Below are 21,408 nucleotides of genomic sequence, written 5' to 3' on the forward strand. Positions count from 1 at the left end.
AGTTTTAATGAATTTAAAAGTATTTAAATGATTTAAATATGTTCTCTGACCAGAATGGAATTAAATAAGAAATCAACAACAAGAAGAACTTTTGGAAATTCCAATATTGGGATATAAAATAACAAATATTAAAACTGTGATGATTGTAAGATTTTACCCTACTGGCGAGCTAAAAAGTAAACCTGTCAGTTTTAGGGATGCTGGTAGAACACAAGAAAGGCCAAGGACAGAGACATAGGAGTTTGGGGTTTTTTTCTCACAGCAATAGCAGTAGCCAGAGTATCATTATTTCAGGGCCAGTTTCCCAAGCCCCAATTCCCACATTACAACACAAAGAGGACCAGGTGACACATACGCATGCACAACAGGAGAGGGGACCTAAGATTAGGAAACATGAATCTTCCTGAACAGCAGCAGGCATGTCTTCCCAATGCTGAGAAGGAAGAGATTGTCTCTATCTTCCAAGGCTGTTCATGATACAAACATCCTTTAAAAGATAGGCCAGAACAACGGCAGTCAGTTCCTCTGCTCAAAAAACGTGCAGAAACACAAGAGTCGCGTGGAGAAACGCATCCCAACGCAAACTTCTAAATAAACAATGGATCAAAGAAATTAAAGAGACAAATAGGGACAGAGAGTGGATTGGTGGTTACCAGAGGGGAAGGGGGGAGGGAGGAGGGTGAAAGGGATAATTCGGCACATGTGTGTGGTGATGGGTTGTAATTAGTATTTTGGTGGTGAACATGATGTAGTCCATGCAGAAATAGAAGTACAATGATGTACACCTGAAATTTTTACAATGTTATAAACCAATGTTACTGCAATAAACAAAAAATAAAAAAATAAAAAAATAAAAAAATAAAGAGAGAACTAGACATTTTTAAAAACTGAATGAAAACAAAAACACATGTCAAAATTTATGGAATGCAACTAAAGTGCATATAGAACAAAATTATACCTTTAAACATCTATATTAGAAAAGAAAAAAAGGTCATAATAAAAATTCTCAACAAACTAGGAATATAATGAAACTTCCTCAACCTGATAAAGGACATCCACAAAAAAATCTACAGCTAACATCATACCTGATGAAAGACTGATCTCCCCTAAGATAAGAAACAAGGCAAGAGTGTCTGTTCTTACCACTGTATTGTACTGTACTGAAGGTTCTAGCCAGTGCAAAACATAAGACATCCACATTGAAATGGAAGAAGTAAAATTGTCTTTACTCTCAGATGACACAATCTTGTATGTAACATATCCTAAATATTCTACAAAAAAAACTACTAGAACTAATACACGAATTTAAATCACAGGATACAAGATGAATATACAAAATTCAATTAAATTTCTATATTTCATTGCTATATACTAGCAATGAACATAACAAAAATGAAATTAAGACAATTCCAATCATAATAGCATCAAAAAGAATACAATACTTAGGAATAAACTTAACAAAATAAGTACAAGACCTGAATATATATTTCTTAAATAGGACAACAAAAGCATGGTTATAATGGAAAACATTTAACAAATTGGACTTCAACAAAATTTAAAACTTCTGATTTTCAGAAGATAGTATACTAAAATGAAAAGACAAACCACAGTGGGAGGAAATATATGCAAATTCTATGTCTGATATAAGAGTCGTATCCAAAATAAAGAATACTTATAGCTTAATATGATAAACATCCTAATTTAAATATGGTCAAAAAAATTGAATAAGCATTTCACCAAAGAGGACATATGAATGGCTAATAAGCACATGAAAGCACGCTTAATTACACTGGCCATTAGAGAAATGCAAATAAAAATCACCATGAGATACAACTATATACCCATTAGCATGGCAATAATCGGAACTGATAGTAATATGTGTTAGCAAAGGTACAGAGAGACTGCAATTCTTATATGTTGCTGGTAGACATGGCACAGCCACTTTGGCAGTTTCTTAGTAAGTTAAATGTAAACTTACCATATGACCCAGCAATTCTACTCTTAGCATCTACCCAAGAGAAAGAAAATATATGTCTACACAAAGACTTGTATATGAATGTTCACAACAGCATTATTTATAATAGCCAAAACTGGACATTTCCTGACTTTTCTATACTAACAAATATCTCTCTCTGAAATGACGTCTCATACTGTAGTATCTTCAAGGTCCATCATTATCATAGTCATGTGTTGATCCAATGTTCATTAACTGGCAAACAGATACACAAAATATGGTATTACCCATACAATGGAATACTATTCAGCAATAAAAATGAATGGAATATGGATATATGCTACAACAAGGATGAATCTCAAAAACATTTTACTCATTAAAAGAAGCCAAGCATAAAAAGATTACATTGTATGATTCCATGTATATGAAATTTCCAGAAAAGGCAAATCTGTAGAGATAGAAAGCAAATCAATGATTGCCTGGAGCTAATGGTGGGAGTGGAGACAGGCTGTAAACAGGCAGGAGGGATTTTAGGGGTTGATGGAAATGCTCTAAAAGTGGACCGTGGGGATGGTTGCTCAACTCCACAATTTGCTAAATACCACTGAATCATACACTTACAGTATGGTCCTTACCGGCAATTAGATTGTGCAAGCAACTGCCAAAATATGCATCTATTTGCACTATCCTAAAGAAATATATATTCTTTTTATGAAATTTGAATAAGGAATGTATGTAGGAGAAAAGTCAATCTTTAAATTTCTTTTCTACCACATCCATGATTTGTTTCCCCTCCTGTTACTACCCTACTTACAGCTCTCTTAGCAGAAGTAAATGAATCCCTAGGGAGTTGAGGGACATAAAAGCAATGATGAACTCTGGCATAAAAGTCTTCTCTCACTAGGAGGCTGTGGGTCTCACAAACAATTCATAACCAACCAGGAGAGGGCATTATCAGCGTTTCCCCATATACAAGCTTCTGCCCACTCTCACTTCTTGCATTTATCAAAGGACTTACGCTTCCTAACCTGGGTACATTGAAAGAGTTGTCCCACAGGCAGTTTTTTACATCACACTGATGCTATTCCTTGGCTCTCATAGGGCCTATCAACAAGTAACAGCAAATGATAACACATATATACTTACCAGAAGAAATGTCCGGATTGTTCTTATTTTGTTAAGTTCAAGAAGCAATTTTTGTGCCTTCTCATGATTACTGCAATATTCATCATAGATACGAAACTTGTCTTTCTGTGAATTCAAGTAAGAATAAATTAGACTCATTTCATTAGCCAGTTTGAAACTTTAACCTGTGTAATGTTTGTGAACAAACTTTATTAAGTTTCACTATTTTTCAAGAGCTCTACTGTATGTATACATAAATACATTTTATTTATTTATTTTCCCTGATCCATGAAGAACAGCCTAGGAAAAGAGATAGACATATTAATTATAGTCCACTATGAGGTATGCAATAATAGGTAAATAAACCAAGTGGTAGCAAATTACTGAGAAGAGAGTACTTAGCTTTGCCTGGAGGATTCAGACACAGCTTTAAAAAGGAAGTAATATCTGAGCAAGGTCCGGAGAGATGAATCCATAATTCCCAGGCAGGGAGAGGGAAGTAAGTATTTTAGGTAGAGGGAAAAGCATATGCTAGATCATACAGTAATAGAGAAACATACTACCCTGCAGGTCATATGCACCAATCTGGACAGTTGTGTTTAAGAGGGACATTGACAAACTAGACAATATTCAGCAACAAGTGACTAAGGTAATGATGAACCCTGAAGACACTATATATGAGAGGTCATTTCTGAGAGAGGTATTTGTTAGTATATAGAAGTAAGGAAATGGTAGCTAAGGAAATGGTAGCTACTTTCAAATAGCTGTCATATTGTAAAGAATTTACAACTCTATGTAGCCCAAAACACAAACTAGCACCACTAAGGTGGAAATTGCAAAGGCAGTGATGGGCAGTGATAGGCAGATTCAGAATTAATATAAAGATTTTCTAACAATTAGAGCTGTCACTAAAAGTGACCAAAAACAAAATAAACAACCTCCACAGATGTTTCTTCTTTCAAAAGAAGAAGAATTTCAACATCATGATCTCTGAGTTCCCTTCTATCTATAAGATAATCTCTAAGTGGCTATGATCAATATCTATCAAAGCAGTACCAATAAAAGAGGAAGACACAGAAAATGTATTGATCAAGCATTAGAACAGAAGTTTGTCCTCTGAAATTTCAAAGTCATGCATTTAGATAGAAACACTGAGTGCTATTTTATATAGCCAGTAGAAAATGTATTGAATTACTTATTTCAAGAGATGGTATGAACCAGAATAAAGCAAACTTCATAAATAGTTTAGCTAAATCCACGGATGACAGATTCATAGCGTGTTACTGAGGAAATGGATGTCAGGGTGCAAGATTCCCATGTGCAGCCCTGAACGGAGCTAGCAGCTACTCCAGCTGGCAGGAGATTTGAATTCTTTCCTGAAAGGGAACAGTCTGGAGTAGTGGACACAAACGTGATGGCTTCCAGTCGTGCCAAGGAAAGTACAGCTTGCTCTTCCTATACTCAAGGAGCCTCTCTCTTTAATATAAATATCTTTATGAATATTTTTTCTGATTATAAAAATAACACCTTTTATGTGTCTGCTCACTACATACGGAAATATAGATCTAGAAACTACATATAGAAATCTTTATAAAAGAATAAATAGAAATAAAAAATAAACAAAAATTGATTTCTATAACAAAATACTCTTACACATTTTTAAATAAAACGTTAACAGCATTTTGATAAATAAATGGATTCAAATTGGTGTTCTGAAAATTAGCATCAGTGGAATAGTATAAACAGCAGCACTATTTTTGTTTTTTTAGTATGAATGCCCTTTAGTTCTGAAAACAATTTTCACTATACAGGTGGCTTTTTACTTTGCAAACTGATTTCATAAATAATTTCAGCTATTGTGTACAAAGAGATGAAAATGATCATACAAGCATGACGTATAATTTGAAACAACTGAGGACTGACTTGTTATTCCTGTGCACTGCTCAGCATCACTTCCTGAAAAACCATCCTTGGGAAAAATTCAGACACAGGCATGTGTGTACCTGGAGTCACAAAATTTGTTCACCTCCAGGTTTGTCACAAGTCTATTAACAAGGGAACATTCTGACTAATAAAAGGCTCATCATGCCATTATAAGAGTAAGGATTTTGTGCCTCAAAAGAGAAATGCTCTGTTTGAGAGAAACATAAAAATCCATTCATTATGAACAGCTTCAATATTCATTAGAATTCAAAGCTACAGAGGATGCGAAGAACCAACTTGTTGGGAAAAAGAAAAGGCTGTTTATTCCTCACTGAATAAAATGGATGATGTGAGGCACTCTCCCCTTTCCTGGCTCTAAATGGAAGATTTCATTGGCCTTAAAAGACCCCAAACTTTTGGTGTCAGATTTTACTTCTAATGCTGAACTCCCACATACTACTATGCCAAAAGCTAAACCTTAAAATCTAGGGGGAAAGAGCTTTTAAAATAAACAGAAATGTATCCTACAAAATGAAGAAAGCAGGTTCCCACTTCCTGTTGAGCGTTAGGTTCAGGATGTAAGCACTCTTCCACAACTTTTAAGAATTCTTTATGTACTGCAAGGATATCTTCAATGTTTGAGAAGAGCATCTGTAAATAAATAAATGTGTAAATAAGTGCAATAGGTAAAGCAAGTTTAAAAAAAGAAGAAAAAGTCTATGCAAGCATAGTATTCTCTCTCCAAGCTCAAAAGTTCAGCAGATAGCTATCCCACACCCCTTCCTTCCTCCCACCCGGCTGGCAGAGCGTCATTTTTGTCTGGACATTCTCCCCACTCCCACACAATTCTAGGAGCGGGGAACCTATTCCTGGCTCTCAGGAAAACCCTGAGTGACTGAATCCAAGCATTAGTCAAACCCCACTAACGAAAATGGGCTACAGGTAAAACAGTGCGGGCAGATTTGCTGGCAGGTTTTTGGAGAAAGTGTTTCTTTGCTCCTAAGAAGGGCACTCCGGAATGGACAGCCCTTTTCTCCCTCTGGAAGTTGCTGTGTCTGGAAGGCCTGGGACAGCTACAGGGTCATTTTCTTGCTGTGGGAGAAGCCAGCTCAGGGGCAAAGCTGATAACCTGGAAGGCAGGCTGAAGAGCTAGAGAGAAACTGACAATCTTATTGACCTCCCTGAGTCACCAGTCCTGAACCTTCTCTTCTGTCTAGAGTTCCTAAAATGAGAGCCCAAGTATCTTCAAGTCAATCTGAGTAACAAGTGTCTTTTGCTTGGAATCAAAAGCACATGAACTAAAATACTCCCATGGTAAGGAGAATTTGAAAGTTAGTATTTAATTTATGAGGAAATAGTCAGAAGTGCCTAAAAAATCCTCAGAAATTTTTTATTTTCTAAAGTAAAACAGCAAGTTAGCATCAAAAATAAATATCAGTGATAATTTACACAACTTAAATGGGTAACAACGACTCTAGCACAATCAATTTTCATTCACCATCCCTTTTTTTCCCCAAAACTCTTCACAATTTTCCTTCCCTACAGTTTAAAAGGTAATGCTTATACATTTGTTTCTGAGTTGAAGAAATTGTGCAGACTTTCTTTTCTGCACCATTGGACCATCCAAATCAAAGAGTCCTGAAATAACATCCACAGATCAAATTTTATCTAAAGGAACTTGTGCCTGGCTCGAGGGCCAATTACACCTCCTCACCTTCACGGTTTCTTCGGTTACATTTTTGTCAACTTTCGACGCTGCACACTGGTTCATTCGGTGTAAGAATGCCTGCATAAAACAAGGAGAGATGTTATGAAGGCAACATTAGGTTAATAAAATAACTGGGTGTTCATCAGAATTAAATTTTTTACAGGCAACCAAAGTTTTTACAAGAAATCAAAGTATAAAATGGCACATTTTGAGGACAACTTGATAGTATATCTCAAATTTTTAAATGGGCATTCCCTTTAACCTAGCAATTCTACTTCTAGGAATTTATTCTAAAAAAATATTCAGACAAGGAGTTTCGGTGTATTGATTACAGAAGTTGAAACATTGGAAACAACTTAAATTCCCATCAATAAGGGAATCATTTAGCATATTACGGTACATGCAAATTGCAGACTATTATGCAAAAGTATAATCCTAAATGACATGTGATGAAAATTATATAATTATATATACATGTGTGTATACAACATATGTCTATAAAATATTGCTTGGTGAAAAAATTAGCAAATTAGCGGCATACTTGATATGTACGTACACATACATACACACGTGTATATATATGTATATACACACACACATACAAGTATATATACATATATACACGTGTATATATGTATATATATACATATATATATTTCAGTATGCATTCATACTGAAAAAATTATGCACCATATACCAAAATGCAAACAGTGGTTACCTCAGGCGGGAGGAAGGCGACCCTGGTACACTTTCTTATTTTCAGAATACTTGGCTGTGAGCATGTGATGACTTTTATAAAAAGAAAACAAAAATACTTAAAAGAAACAAATGAGCCACAGGATCCCACTCCTAGCATTAGCTTCAGCATCATCTTGATTCCCGATTCAGTTAGTCCGTGTTTCAGATTCCATAAACACAGAGCCACATCAGTACTAATGGCCTCAAGTGAACGAAATAATTCAGCTGAATTAAATAAAATGAATAAGAAAATATCAGATGTCCCCTTAGTTTTTTTATTGGAAACACGGGAAACAATTTTTTGAACTAATTGCTAAAGTTAGGTATAATGGGCAATGGAAAGAGATTTTGAATTTTCCGACTTGAAGTACTCATTTTAATTAGTGTTAGTCTGTTTACTTTTTAATTTTAGTTTTGTTTTTCTTGAATATTTTTCCCCATACGCATACCGAAAAATGCTCTTTAGCTCTTTCCATTCAGTCTGAAAATACCATGGGTGGTTCAGTTGCCTTGTTTACATTTCTTACTGACCACAGAGTAAACAGGTAACCTCTCGTGCGAGCAGAGCTTAAACCTCACCTCTACAGTTATAAACCTTTTCTTCATAAACTGACCTCAGTCACATTCTGAAACCAATAACTTAAAGTTAGGGGGTAGAAAAATAAATCAAAATGAGTTAGAAGGGAATATACAAACTAATAAAGTAAACTATATCTTTATCTGACTCTTTATCTTCTTATCCTCCGTGACGATATGGAACTTTTTGCTTAACTGTATATGAAAGAAAACCTGGAGCTTGTTAGCATTTCTGACGAAGCATTTATTTTTCCCAGGAGCCTCATTTATACAACAGTAAGGGCAGATTTCAGATAGTTTGCTGAGAGTGCAAAACCATGAAAACCGTTTGACATTTTTACAAAATGTGTAGGTCTTCCTTCCCGAAGATAAAGAAAAATAATGTGTTTTCAGAATCATCATTTAACAACCAGCATCTACACAGTCCTTTCAGACTTTGGTAATTGGGGCATTTAATCTTTCTCATATCAATCAAGGAAGCATTAAGACCCTAGTCACAAAAATACCGGAGGCGTTTAATATGCTGGTTTATCTCTGCATTCATTCATTCTCCTTGGTCCAGAATGTCATCAGAATTAGATCATCCTCATTCCCGGGTCCTATCCCAGAAGGTCTGATTCAGCAGATTGGTTTGCATTTTGAACAAGCTCCCTATGTGATTCTGATGCACTTGGTCTAGAGACCACATTTTGATGAACATTCTGTTACGTTTATTCTTCCAAAGACTGAAGAAACAGACGTAGAGAAACACATAAGTGAGTCTCAATGGGAAATATGGGTTCAATTATTTCACCTGACTTCAACTCTACGTCAGACTCCCTCCACGGACAACACCCTCTCACTCAGCCACTTGTGGTTTCTGACACCCCACCAGAGGACCCTCTCCTGCCAACAATGAAAATCACAATCTGGGGTGCATAAACAGGTCACAGTAATCTCTGAAGGCTAGGGAGATGCAGAGACAGGTGAGCCAGATAAGACAAAGACATTTGGAGGCAGTGAGGCTCATAGGCGCCCCTCCCCATGGTACCTTCCAGCTCACAGGTGTGTTAGCATGCACTCAGGTTGCCAACATTCCCCTAACAATGATTCTGAATAACACATTCCTAGATATCACCCTAGTCTTGGCTTCCTTTTTCCCACCCAGAGAGTGGAACTCTTCAATTTCTCTTCAACTTGCTCCATATTGTTTTCCTCTTATGTGTTTGGTAAAATGTGTTAAATGTCATACATTAATTAAAGTTTAAGAAAGCTAAAGATGTCACAAATTTGCTACCAAGAAATCAAAAGGAGGAAGAAAATCCATTAAGATATAATAGGGAGATGAGAGCAATCCCCTTTCTCCTTGTCTGCCCATCTGGGCCACTGCGAGCTCAAAAGTAAAGCAAAGTCCACGATGAGTTTTATTCTCAGAATACATTTGCTTATTTTATAATTTCAATGTACTAAATGATCTCTCTCAACTCATTTTTGTCCTCCCCACTCTTTTCATCAGTCAGGCACACACAGTAAATCACTCTCAAAAGTCACACAGATTTTAACAGTTTACATTTTCAATTCTAGATACTCAACGCCAATCTTAATTTCATAATATCATATAGGCACTAAACCTTATTACTCCTGTAAATATTCTACATTCAGAACAAATTTAACAACAACCTGTCACCTTGAAAATGTGGCAATTTAATACGGATAGAGATGGTTAAATTTTATAAAGATGAAAGGGAAAAATTTAAGAGGGGCCACATTATTACAGGAAAAATTATACTCATTTCCTGAAAATATGTGGAAAAAAATAATAATGGCAAATATTTTCCTTTTACTTCTTGAATTTAAAACAATATTATCACATCAAAATTCTTCGAAAGATAAGTGTTTTGTTTTATGTTGTTTTGTTTTCCTGAGGAAAAAAAGACATTTTGATAAATGAAAAAAGCTTGTTATTTGAGTTTACTTTGAACACCTGGTTGATAGATATTGGAATGGAGGAATCTGGAGGAGCAGATTTTGGGGTGGGAGAATTAGAGTCTGTTCTAGCCATGTTGAGTTTGAGGTGCCCATTGAACACAAATGTGGAAATCTCAAGTAGGGAGTTAGCCGTACCCATCTGAGGTTCTGAGGGGAGATCGGGGCTGAAGGTGAAGAGTTGAGCATCATTGGCACAAGGAAGTAACTCACGGAAAGTGTACATAGAGAAAAGAGACCACTGGTCCATTAGAGAGAGTATGCAGATGGGGAAGACAAAAGGCCCCAGGACAGAGCCTTGGGGCACTCCAACATTTAGGGGTCAACCAGAAGAGAAACCAAGGAAGCCAGTAAGGTAGGAGCACACCCAGGCGAGTGTGTTGTCACAAACGCCAAGAGAAGAGAGGGCTTTGAGAAAGAGGGAGAGGTCAACTGCTTTAACAGGGCTGAGAAATGAAAGAAGTTACAAACAGATACATGACGTGACATCGCAGAGGTCAGTCACTGGTGATCTTGACCAGAGCAGTCCCAAATGAATGGGTAGAGGGGGAAACGGAGGATGAGGAAACAAAGACAGTAAACACAGAAAAAATTTTAAAAATTTTAAAGTTTTGCTGAGAAAGGTAGCAGAGATATGGAGATGGATTTGGATTAAGGGAGGGTTTATTTTTTAAGCTGGAAAATACTAGCTTATCCTGCAAGTTACATTTTATGTTCCCTTAATATAGTTCCAGTGAACCCCTCCTAACCTCTCCAGTCCGCTGGATCTCATCCTTCCCTAACACCTATTGATTCTCAATTTGAGTAGGAATCCTTCCTTTAACATAAAGACAAAGTAACTGACATGCATATTGTGGTGTTAATATCTGTAAATTTAAATACATATTAACAATAAACTACTAGAAAAAATTCAGCAATATTTATGCTATGTGCCAGGCATTGTTCTCAGCAGCGGTTCTTAAATGTTTTCATCTCAGGACTCCTTTATACTCTTAAAAATTATGGAGAATCGCAAAGAGCTTTTATTTATGTGTATTATATCTATCAATATTTAATATATTAGAAATTAAGAAAAATTTATCATTTATTACTCAGAAAAGTCATTTATTTATAAATTTATTTAAAATTAACAATAATAAACCCATTACATGTTAACATATATATTTTTATGAAAAATAGGTATCTTTTCCTAAAAAATTTCAGTGAGAAGTACAGTACTGTTTTACATGACTACAAATTTCTTTAATGTCTAGCTTAACAGAAGATAGCTAGATTCTCATATATGCTTCAATTTGTTGTGATATGTTGTCTGGAAACATATATTTCCAATGATAGTCAGAAAAAGGAGAAATATGTTTGTTGCTATGAAATTTTCAGATAGTTGTGGATATTTTTCTTGAATACAACACCAAAACTCAGTAAGGGGTAGTTTTTTAAAGGTTAGTCCTGATGTGGAATCTGAAACCATATCTGAATTCTTCCCACTCTGTTACAGTAAAACCCATTGATCTATCTTGCAATTTGAAGGGATCTTTAATCCATGCGTGATTTTGTAAATTTTTTTAAACAATGATTCACTGAGAGCTATGAATATCTTCCAAACATTAGCACACTTCATTACACAATATCAAAAAAACACATCACATTAGTTAATATCAGTATCCAAGTCATTAGGAAAGTCTTTAAGTATTAGGCAACTGTCACACTCAGAGTGAGAGACAAAAATTTTCCAGAACTCTAAGCTCATTTCACTCTTGTCTTTTATTTTTTTTTTGGTGAGGAAGATTAGCCCTGAGCTAACATCTGTTGCCAATCCTCCCCTTTTTGCTGAGGAAGATTGGCCCTGGGCTAACATCTTCCTCTACTTTATATATGGGAAGCCTGCCACAGCACGGCTTGGGAAGCAGTGCATATGTCTGCACCCGGGATCCGAACCCACAAACCCCCAAGCCTCCAAAGCAGAGCACACGAACTTAACAACTACACCACCAGGCCAGCCCCTCACTTCCCTCTTTTTTGAGAAAATATCTGCCAAAAACACAAATGCCCTGAAACTGAAACCATTGTTTGTCTTGCAGTTGTTATTTCAAGAAAGTATGATGCTCCATAGCAACTCAAACAATCACACAAATTCTTTCCCTGGAGACAACCATAATACTTGAGTATGCAACAGAAGTACTTGGGTGTACTTCCTTTTCATCACAGAGAATATTAAAAAGACGTGCTCAACAGTCAAGATTTAATAAAAGTAATGTTTTACAGCTTCATCAACAACACTCAAGTGAAACTGGCATTCCTTTACCACCACCTGTGAGTGGGTGACAGTGAAGTATACAGTGACTACAAGGACAGTTTGGAGCCACTGCTTTAATTCATACTAAAGCATCAGCAGTTTTAAACATCATGGCTTTTGTACCATCAGTGCAAATGTCAAAGCAGTAAAAAAAGCAAATAGTTTTGACCTTACATATCCCCTGAAAGAATTTCAGAAAACCCCAAATGTCTGCAAACCATACTTTGAGACCCACTGCTCTAGGAATATAGGATATATCAATAAACAATAGGATATATCAATAAACAAAACAGTTAAAAATCTTTGCTTATATTCTAGCGGGGGGTGACAGATAATATACAATAAACATAATAAGCGTATTTGGTATATTAGAAGGTAGACGCTAAAACTGAGCAATGAATTTATTGTAATAACAAAAAAGTAGCTACACATTTGAAAAACCACATAATACCTTGCAATAATTCCAAGTCTCTCCAGAGATCCAGGGCCCAAAATTCATCACCATAAATCTATACCACTCAATTCTGTTATTTAATTAAACTTGACCTTTCTCTTCTTACACCCATAGTATCACTTCTCACACCTGCCAACTCCATTTATTTTCCTTTCCTTCCTTATATGTCTTTCCTTTGCTTTATTACTTTTAGTACCCAGTCTGTGCATAGGACTAACAGAGGATGGGATGCTATAGCCTTCCTCTACAATTTCCAATTAGCTCCCAAGATAAGGAAGCAAGTATTCTTAAATTTTATTTTTACTGTCAAGCACTTGAGACTCATTTGGTTAGGGGAATAAGAAAAATTAGAAACACAGGAAATTACCTACTATAGCTATTTTTTTATAGTTATCTTACAATGATGGTTCTGGTCTAGAATTCCAGGCTCCCATTACGGACTTCTAGCCTATACTCTTGCTTTCCTAGAATCCATTCTGTATGCAGCTGCCAAACGATCATTTAAAAATAAAAAATCAGACATTTTTGGTTCCAGTCCAGCATGTAAGGAGCTTGGAAGTCGTCACTTTGTCCTAATCACAAGTAAAAAGCTGAAAAATCAGTAACTCTTCTTAGAGCTTACTTAGACCTTAGAAGTAAGGTTACAGAGCAAATAGATGCCCCCAAAACTGGAGAGACAGACAGGCAAAAACAGAGAGTCACACCTTACCAGATTGAAAACCCAAAAGCAGAAATCTCCATCAGAAGAGGTACAGGTTCGGAAATCCTAAACTCTAACTGAAAAATTGTTGGAGGCTCAGTATGGACAAGTCTGAGAGTTAAAACTTCAGGGGAGCCCAAAGAGAAGACCCTCACAGTTTTGTGACCTTTATCCCCAGGAGTTCTACCAGGTTCTCACCCTGAATATCAGAGAAAAATCCTCTTGTGCCCTGGCAGATGGAGGGAAAAAGTAACCATTTTGAAATACATCAGAGCACTCTGTTCTTCTTAATGAGACCTGCCCTCAAGAGAAACTATTTTACCAGAGCCTAAACTATTGGGGTTATAGCACAGCCTAACTGAACTGTGGGAAGGGAAATACCCAACGCCAGCCTGCTCTAACCTTCTAGATGAGAAAAGGAAAATACTCAACTGTAGCCCACTCTAGCCAACCTGTTCCACCTAAGGAGGGGAAAAACCTGAGAAGAACTGGTGAAGTTCACAGTGCAGGGAAACAGGCTCACCAAAAGACTAAGACATAATAATAAGATTATAGAACACTTCTCATCCCCCACATCTTACCACCAACCCACTAAAGGCCTATTTATCAGAGTAAAGAATCACTGAGCTTGAGAACATGGCAATTGAAACTTTCAAAACTTAAAAGCAAAGGAAAAAAGAAGACTGAAAAAATGGAACATAATCTCCAAGAACTGTGGGACAACCACAAAAGGTGCAACATATGCATAATGGGAATACCAGAAGAAGAGAGAGAAGAACAGAAGAAATATTCAAACAATAATTACTAAGAATTTCCCCAAATTAATGTCAGACACCAAACCACAGATTCAGGAACCTCAGAGAATATCAAGCAAGATAAATGCCAAAACAATAACAACAACAACAACTAGGTGTACTACATTCAAACTGCAGAAAACCAAAGATTAAAGAAAAAAAATCTCGAAAGAACCAGAGGAAAAAAATAGCTTACCTATAGAGGAACAAAGATAAGAATTACATTTGACTTTTCCTCAGAAACCATGCTAGCAAGAAGAGTGGAGTGAAATATTTCAAGTGTTGAGAGAAAAAAAATCACCAACCTAGAATTCTGTACCCTATGAAACTAGCCTTCAATGATGAAGGAGAAATAAAGACTTTGTCAGACAAACTTGTTGCCAGTAAATCTGCCTTGCAAGAAAGGTTAAAAGTACTTAAGAAAGAAGGCAAATCACATAGGTCAAAAACTTGGATCTATATAAAGAAAGAAAAAGCAGTAGAGAGAAGGAATAAATGAAGGGAAAATAGAAACTTTTATTCTTCTTATTCTTAATTGATCTAAAAGATAATGGTTTGTTCAAAATAATAACAGCAACAATGTATTCAATTATGTATGCTCATGTATGTATATATATATGTTTATGTATTCTTATATACACGTGAAATGAATGACAGCAATGATACAATGAGAGGGAGGTATTAGGAGTATTTTGTTATTATAAGGTACCTGCTGTACCCATGAAGCAGTATAGTGTTATTTGAAGGTGGACTTGTATTAGTTATAAATGTATGTTGCAAATTCGAAGGAAACCACTAAAAAAAAGTAAAAAAAGAAGCATAATTGATATACTAAGGAGAGAAAATAGAATCATATAAAATGCTCAATTACAGCAACAAAAGGCAGAAAAAGAGTGGAAGACAAAAATAGAAACAAAGGCAACAAATAGAAAACCGTAACAAATATAGTAGGTACTAATCCTATATGTATATCAAGATATCAAGCTATATCAAGAATCACATTAAATGTCAACAGTCTAGATACACCAATTAAAAGAGATTGTCAGAGTGGATCAAAAAAACAAGACCTAACTATATATTGTCTAAAAGAAACCTACTTTAAATATAAAGACATATATAAATTAAAAGTAAAGGGATGGTGAAAGATATACCATGCTAACACTAATCAAAACAAAGCGAGAAAGGCTATATTAATTTCTAACAGAGCAGACTTCAAAGCAAAGAGAGTTATCAGAGGTAAAGAGAAATATTACATAATTATAAAGTGCTCAGTTCTCCAAGAAGACATAACAACCTTTAATATGTATGTGTCTAACAAAAGCATCAAAATACATGAGGCAAAAACTGATAGAACTACAAGGAGAAACAGAAGAATCCACTATCATTGTTGGAGACTCTAACACCCCTCTGTCAAAAATGGAAAGATTCAGCAGGCAGAAAATCAGTAAGGACATAGTTGAACTAAACAATATCATCAATCAGCTAGATATAATGAACATCAATAGACTATTTCACCCAACAACAGTAGAATGCATATTCTTCTCAAGCTCACATAGAATACTGACCAAAACAGACCATATTCAGGGCAATAAAAGACATCTTAACAAATCTAAAAGAATAGATATATACAACGTCTGCTCTCAGACCACAATGGAATTCATTAAACTAGAAATCAATAACAGACATATAGCTAGAAAATCCCTAAATACATATATATATTAAACAACATACTTCTAAATAACACATGGTTCAAATAAGAAATCTCAAGAAAATATAAAAACATTTTGAAGAAAATTAAAATACAACTTACCAAAATTTGGGGGATGCAGCTAAAGCAGTGCTTAGAGGGAAATTTATAGCATTGAATGCATATATTAGAAAAGAAGAAAGATCTAAAGTCAATAATCTAAGTTTCCACCTTAGGAAATTAGAAAAAGGAGAGCAAATTAAATTCAAAGTCAGCAGAAGGAAAAAAAAAATAAAAATTAGAGCAGAAATCAGTAAGATTTAAAATAGGAAATCAATAGTAAAACTCAACAAAACCAAAAGCTGTTCTTTGTAAAGATAAATAAAACTGATGAGCTTCTAGCGAGACTAACTAAAGAGAGAGAGAGAGAAGACACAAATTACTAATATCACAAATGAAAAATAGGACATCATCACAGATCACATGGCCATTAAAATGATAACAAAGAAATATTATGAGAAACATTATGCCCACAAATGATACATTAGATAAAATGGATCAACTACTTGACTGACATAGTCTGCCAAAATTCACACAAAAAGAAATACAATTTGAATAGGACTAAATCCATTAAAGGAATTAAATCAATATTTAATAACCTTCCAACAGAAAGTGCCAGGCCCAAATGGGTTCAATCGTGGATGCAACCAAACATTTAAGGAAGAAACTATACCAATTCTCTACAATTTCTTTCAGAAGACAGAAGAAGAGCAAATATTTCATAACTTGTTCTATGAGGCCAGCATCACCCTAATATCAAAACCAGAGAGAGTTAACAAGAAAACTACAGACCAATATCTCTCATAAACACAGATGCAAAAATCCTGCACAAAATATTAACAAATTAAATCCAAAAATGTACAAAAAGAATTGTACACCATAACTAAGTGGTATTTATCCTAGGTATGCAAAGCTAGTTCACCATTCGAAAATCAATGAATGTAATCCATCACATCAACAGTCTAAAAAGAAAAATCATATGATCATATCAATAGATGAGGAAAATGCATTTGACAAAATCCAACACCCATTCATGACACTTTCATCAAACTAAGCATAAAGGGGAACGTCCTCAACATTATAAAAAATCTTTAAAAACCCTACAGCTAACATCATACATAATCATGAGAAACTAGAAGCTTTCCTGCTAAGATTAAGAACGAGGCAAGGATGTCCCCTCTCATAACTAATTTTCAGCAAAGTGCTGAAATTCCTAGCTAATACAATAAGACAAAAAAGGAAATAAAAGGTGTATAGATTGGAAAGGAAAACTAAAACTGTCTTTGTTCACAAATGATATGATTGTCTATGGAGAAAATCAAAAAGAAATGACAAAAATAACTCCTAGAACTAATTAGCTATCATAGCAAGGTTGCAGGATACAAGGTTAATATACAAAAGTCAATCATCTTCTTAGGTACTAGCAATGAACAAGTGGAATCTGAAATTAAAAACACAATAATATCTCCAAAATGAAATACTTAGGTATAAATCTAACAAAATATGCACAACATCTATATGAGGAAAACTACAGAACTCTCATAAAAAATATCACAGAAGAACTAAATGGAGAGATAGTCCATGTTCATGGATAGGAAGACTCAATAATGTTAAGATGTTAGTTCTTCCCAACTTGATCTACAGATTTAACACAATTCCAATCAAAATTCCAACAAGTTATCTTGTGAATATCTACAAAATGATTCTAAGTTTATACAGAGAGATCAAAGACTCAGAATAGTTAAAACAATATTGAAGAAGAACAAAGGATTGACACCATCTGACTTTAAGGCTTACTATAAAGCTACAGTAATCAAAACAGTGTTGTATTGGCGACAGAGTACACAAATAGACCAATGGAATACAATAGAGAGCCCGGAAAAAGACTCACACAAATATAGGCAACTTATTTTTGACAAAGGAGCAATGGCAATACAATGGAGAAAGGATAGTCTTTTCAACAAATGGTGCTGGAACAACTGGACATCTGCAAAAAAAAAAAAAAAAAAAAGGAATCTAGATACAGACCTTACATCCTTCAGAAAAATTAGCTCAAAATGGATCATAGATCTAAATGTAAAATGCAAAACTAAAACTCTTAGGACACAACAAAGCAGAAAATCTAGATGACCCTGCGTATGGTGATGACTTTTTTAGATATAACACCAAAGGAATGATCCATGAAAGAAATAATTGATAAGTTGGACCTCATTAAAATTAAAAACTTTTGCTCTGTGAATGACAAGAGAATGAGAAGACAAGCCACAGACTGGGAGAAAATATTTGCCAAAGACATTTATGATAAAGGACTGTTATCTAAAATATACAAAGAACTCTTAAAACTCAATAAGAAAATGAACAACCAGATTTAAAAATGGGCAAAAGAGGGGCCGGCCCCGTGGCGAAGTAGTTAAACTTCCGCGCACTCCACTTAGGTGGCCCGGGGTTCGTGGGTTTGGATCCTGGGCATGGACCTACTCCACTCATCAGCCATGCTGTGGAGGCATCCCACATACAAAATAGAGGAAGACCGGCACGTATGTTAGTTCAGGGCTGGTCTTGCTCAAGCAAAAAAGGAGGAAGATTGACAACGGACATTAAGTAAGGGTGAATATTCCTCACAAAAAAAGAAAAAAAAATAGGCAAAAGAATTGAACAGACACTCACCAAAGAAGATATACAGATGGTAAATAAGCATATGAAAAGATGCTCAAATGTTATATCATTATGAAATTGCAAATTAAAAAAATGAGATACCACTACACACGTATTAGAAAGGACAAAATCCAAAATACTGACAACACCAAAGGCTGATGAGGACATGGAACAATCAAGAACTCTCATTCACTGCTGGTAGGAATGCAAAATGGTACAGTCACTTTGGAAGACAGTTTGGCATATTCTTACCATAAATATTCTTACCATACAATCCAGCAATCACGCTCCTTAGAAGTTACCCAAAAGAGTTGAAAACTTATGTCCACATCAAAACCTGTACCTGGATGCTTACAGCAGCTATATTCATAAGTGACAAAACCTGGAAGTAACCAAGATGTCCTTCAGTTGGTGAATGGATAAATAAACTGTAGTATATCCAGACAATAGAATATTATTCAGCACTAAAAAGAAAAGAGCATGATACAGCCCCTCCCTCCTCTCTTATTTTCTCTCATCCCAGTTTCCCCATTCTGGACCACTGCCCAATTGCACCAGCCTTCCTGCTCCGCCCGAAACATTCCAGACTTACTTCCACCTTAGCACCTTTTCACAGTCTGCTTCCTCTGCCTGGAGCACTCTTCACCTGGCTGTCTTCTGCTGTCGCTCAGTTCTCAGCTGAACTGCCACCTTCTCAGAGAGGTCTCTCATGACCATCCAGCCCGACACGCTCTCTTCCTCAACCCCCATCATGCCCTACCTACCACATTACTCTACCTTGTTTACCCTATAGCACTTGCCACTCCTCCACGTCCCATTTTATGTATTTGTTTGTTTACTAGTCTCCCACATTGGAACCAGAACTTCATGAAGGCAGAGTCTGTCTGTTTTATTCACTGGGGTATCTCCACCATCTCCAACAATGCCTGGCACTTGGTAAGATCTCAATAAACTTTAGTGGGGGACCAGCCCAGTAGCAGAGCAGTTAAGTTCACACGTTCCACTTCGGCGGCCCGGGGTTTGCCGGTTCGGATCTTGGGCGCGGACCTACACAGCAATCGTCAAGCCATGCTGAGGTGGCGTCCCACACAGAGCAACTATAAGGATGTACAATTATGGCATACAATTATCGACTGGGGCTTTGGGGAGAAAAAAGAAAAAAGGAAAAAGATTGGCAACAGATGTTACCTCAGGGCCAATCTTCCTCAAAAAAAAATTCAAATTTAAAAAAATAAATAAACTTCGGTGGAATGAGCGAAGAATTTTTTATTAACTGGATGGTTATTGTTTCTAAAGACCACCAGGCTGCGCAGTATTAATTTCCCTAGTGTATTATCTTCCCAAATATTCATCAGCAACTTGGAATATAAGGATATGATATAATCTTTTTCTTCTCCATCACCATATACCAGGGTTTCTCAACATTAATACTATTGACATTTGGGGCCAGATAAATCTTGGTTGTGGAGGCCGTCTGTACATGTAGGAAGTTTAACAGTTCCTTAGCCTCTACCCCCAAGATGCCAGTAGCAACTGCAACCCCTAGTTGTGACAACCAAAAATGTCTCCATACATTACCACATTCCCACTCTGCACCCCCACAGTTCAGCACCACTGGCATATACAGTCCCAAAACACCTAGAGCAGTACCCAAGTCAATTCACAAAATTGAAGCTAAAAGCTTTTGAATTATCAACCTCTCTGGGCTACAGTATAAAAATAAGTGATTATTGTGTCTCGCTTAGCATTTGCTAAGTCCCATATTTCTCTATATATCTCCTTGTTTCAATAATTTTGTTAGATTACGAATAAAAAGTCAAACACATGTTTACAAAAATTATAATTAGGGAGAATTTATGTATAAATTTCTTCTCAAACAACCAAGTAGTTTTTTTTAAATTCCCTTTGTCATGTCTTTCCCACTCAGACACAATGAACAACAATTTACTGTTAGTTTGCATGTCCACTCTCCACCACACTGTAAGCCCCTACAGAATACAGGTAGCATCTTTTCATCTCTGGAACAGATATTATTTTGTCCCTAGTCTGCCATGACAACGTTCTATCCATACAAAACTTCAAAAACTTATTGAGTAATAAATCATTTGTTCGTTGTTCAGTACCATTTAAGACTTGCCCTCATGGGCATCTATCACTCTACAAACCACTAAAAAACATATATTACACCTGGATGACTCAGAGAGATGCCTAAAGAGATCACAGTGATACCTAAACTGCATGTCAAGAGCCCCAGTGAAAGCCCTTTTACTGTTGATGTTTTCTAATGATTCAGAGCTAGAAGGATTTGCTGTGTCTTAGTTGAGGATCTTTTAATATCTGCTCAATTTCCCACCAAAAGATGTTTTACTCTTTTTCAGAACAACTATTAATTCAAGTGAACATCACCATTATCTGAGAGCCTAGGTGAAGATAATTTTTTATCATACCATCGAGATTTTAACTCCCTTGCCTGAAACTTTCCCAGGATTTGAGGATTAAAACATTATTTAGTGTCTTCTATTTGACCAGAATACACTAAAAGCCAGCATGACAGAACTGTGTTCTTCAGGAGTTTTCAAGGGAAAGAATTAATCTTTGTCAGCATGTAATTGGTGCACTAACTACAGAAAGGCACAAGATTTTAATGATGTTTAATAATTAGGTGGCTGGAAAATCAGTAGTGAAAATGGAGAGAAGATGAAAGAGAAATCAGAACCATTCTCAATGGAATTACAGTTATGCATAAAATTATTAAAAGTGAATGCGAAAATTTAAA

The 21,408-nt window shown here is 35.9% G+C and overlaps 1 protein-coding gene across 3 annotated transcripts in view; it reads right to left on the minus strand.

Annotated features, from left to right (window-relative positions):
- PREX2 (phosphatidylinositol-3,4,5-trisphosphate dependent Rac exchange factor 2) overlaps nt 1-21,408 on the minus strand; it is a 284,540-nt gene that overhangs the window by 207,456 nt on the left and 55,676 nt on the right. For 2 of the 3 annotated variants that reach the window (XM_087420479.1, XM_004436261.3), the window contains exons 2-4: nt 6,717-6,788; nt 5,531-5,653; nt 3,101-3,205 (exon numbers count right to left, since the gene is read on the minus strand). In XM_087420479.1, coding sequence (XP_087276605.1) covers nt 3,101-3,205; nt 5,531-5,653; nt 6,717-6,788 — 300 coding nt within the window. Of the gene's footprint in view, nt 1-3,100; nt 3,206-5,530; nt 5,654-6,716; nt 6,789-7,428; nt 7,500-21,408 lie in introns of all 3 variants that reach the window. The other variant, XM_087420480.1, reaches the window with a different exon arrangement.

The sequence above is a fragment of the Ceratotherium simum genome, chromosome 31 (assembly GCF_057802395.1).
Source record: "Ceratotherium simum simum isolate JZ-2026a chromosome 31, ASM5780239v1, whole genome shotgun sequence".
Classification (NCBI taxonomy): Eukaryota; Metazoa; Chordata; class Mammalia; order Perissodactyla; family Rhinocerotidae; genus Ceratotherium; species Ceratotherium simum.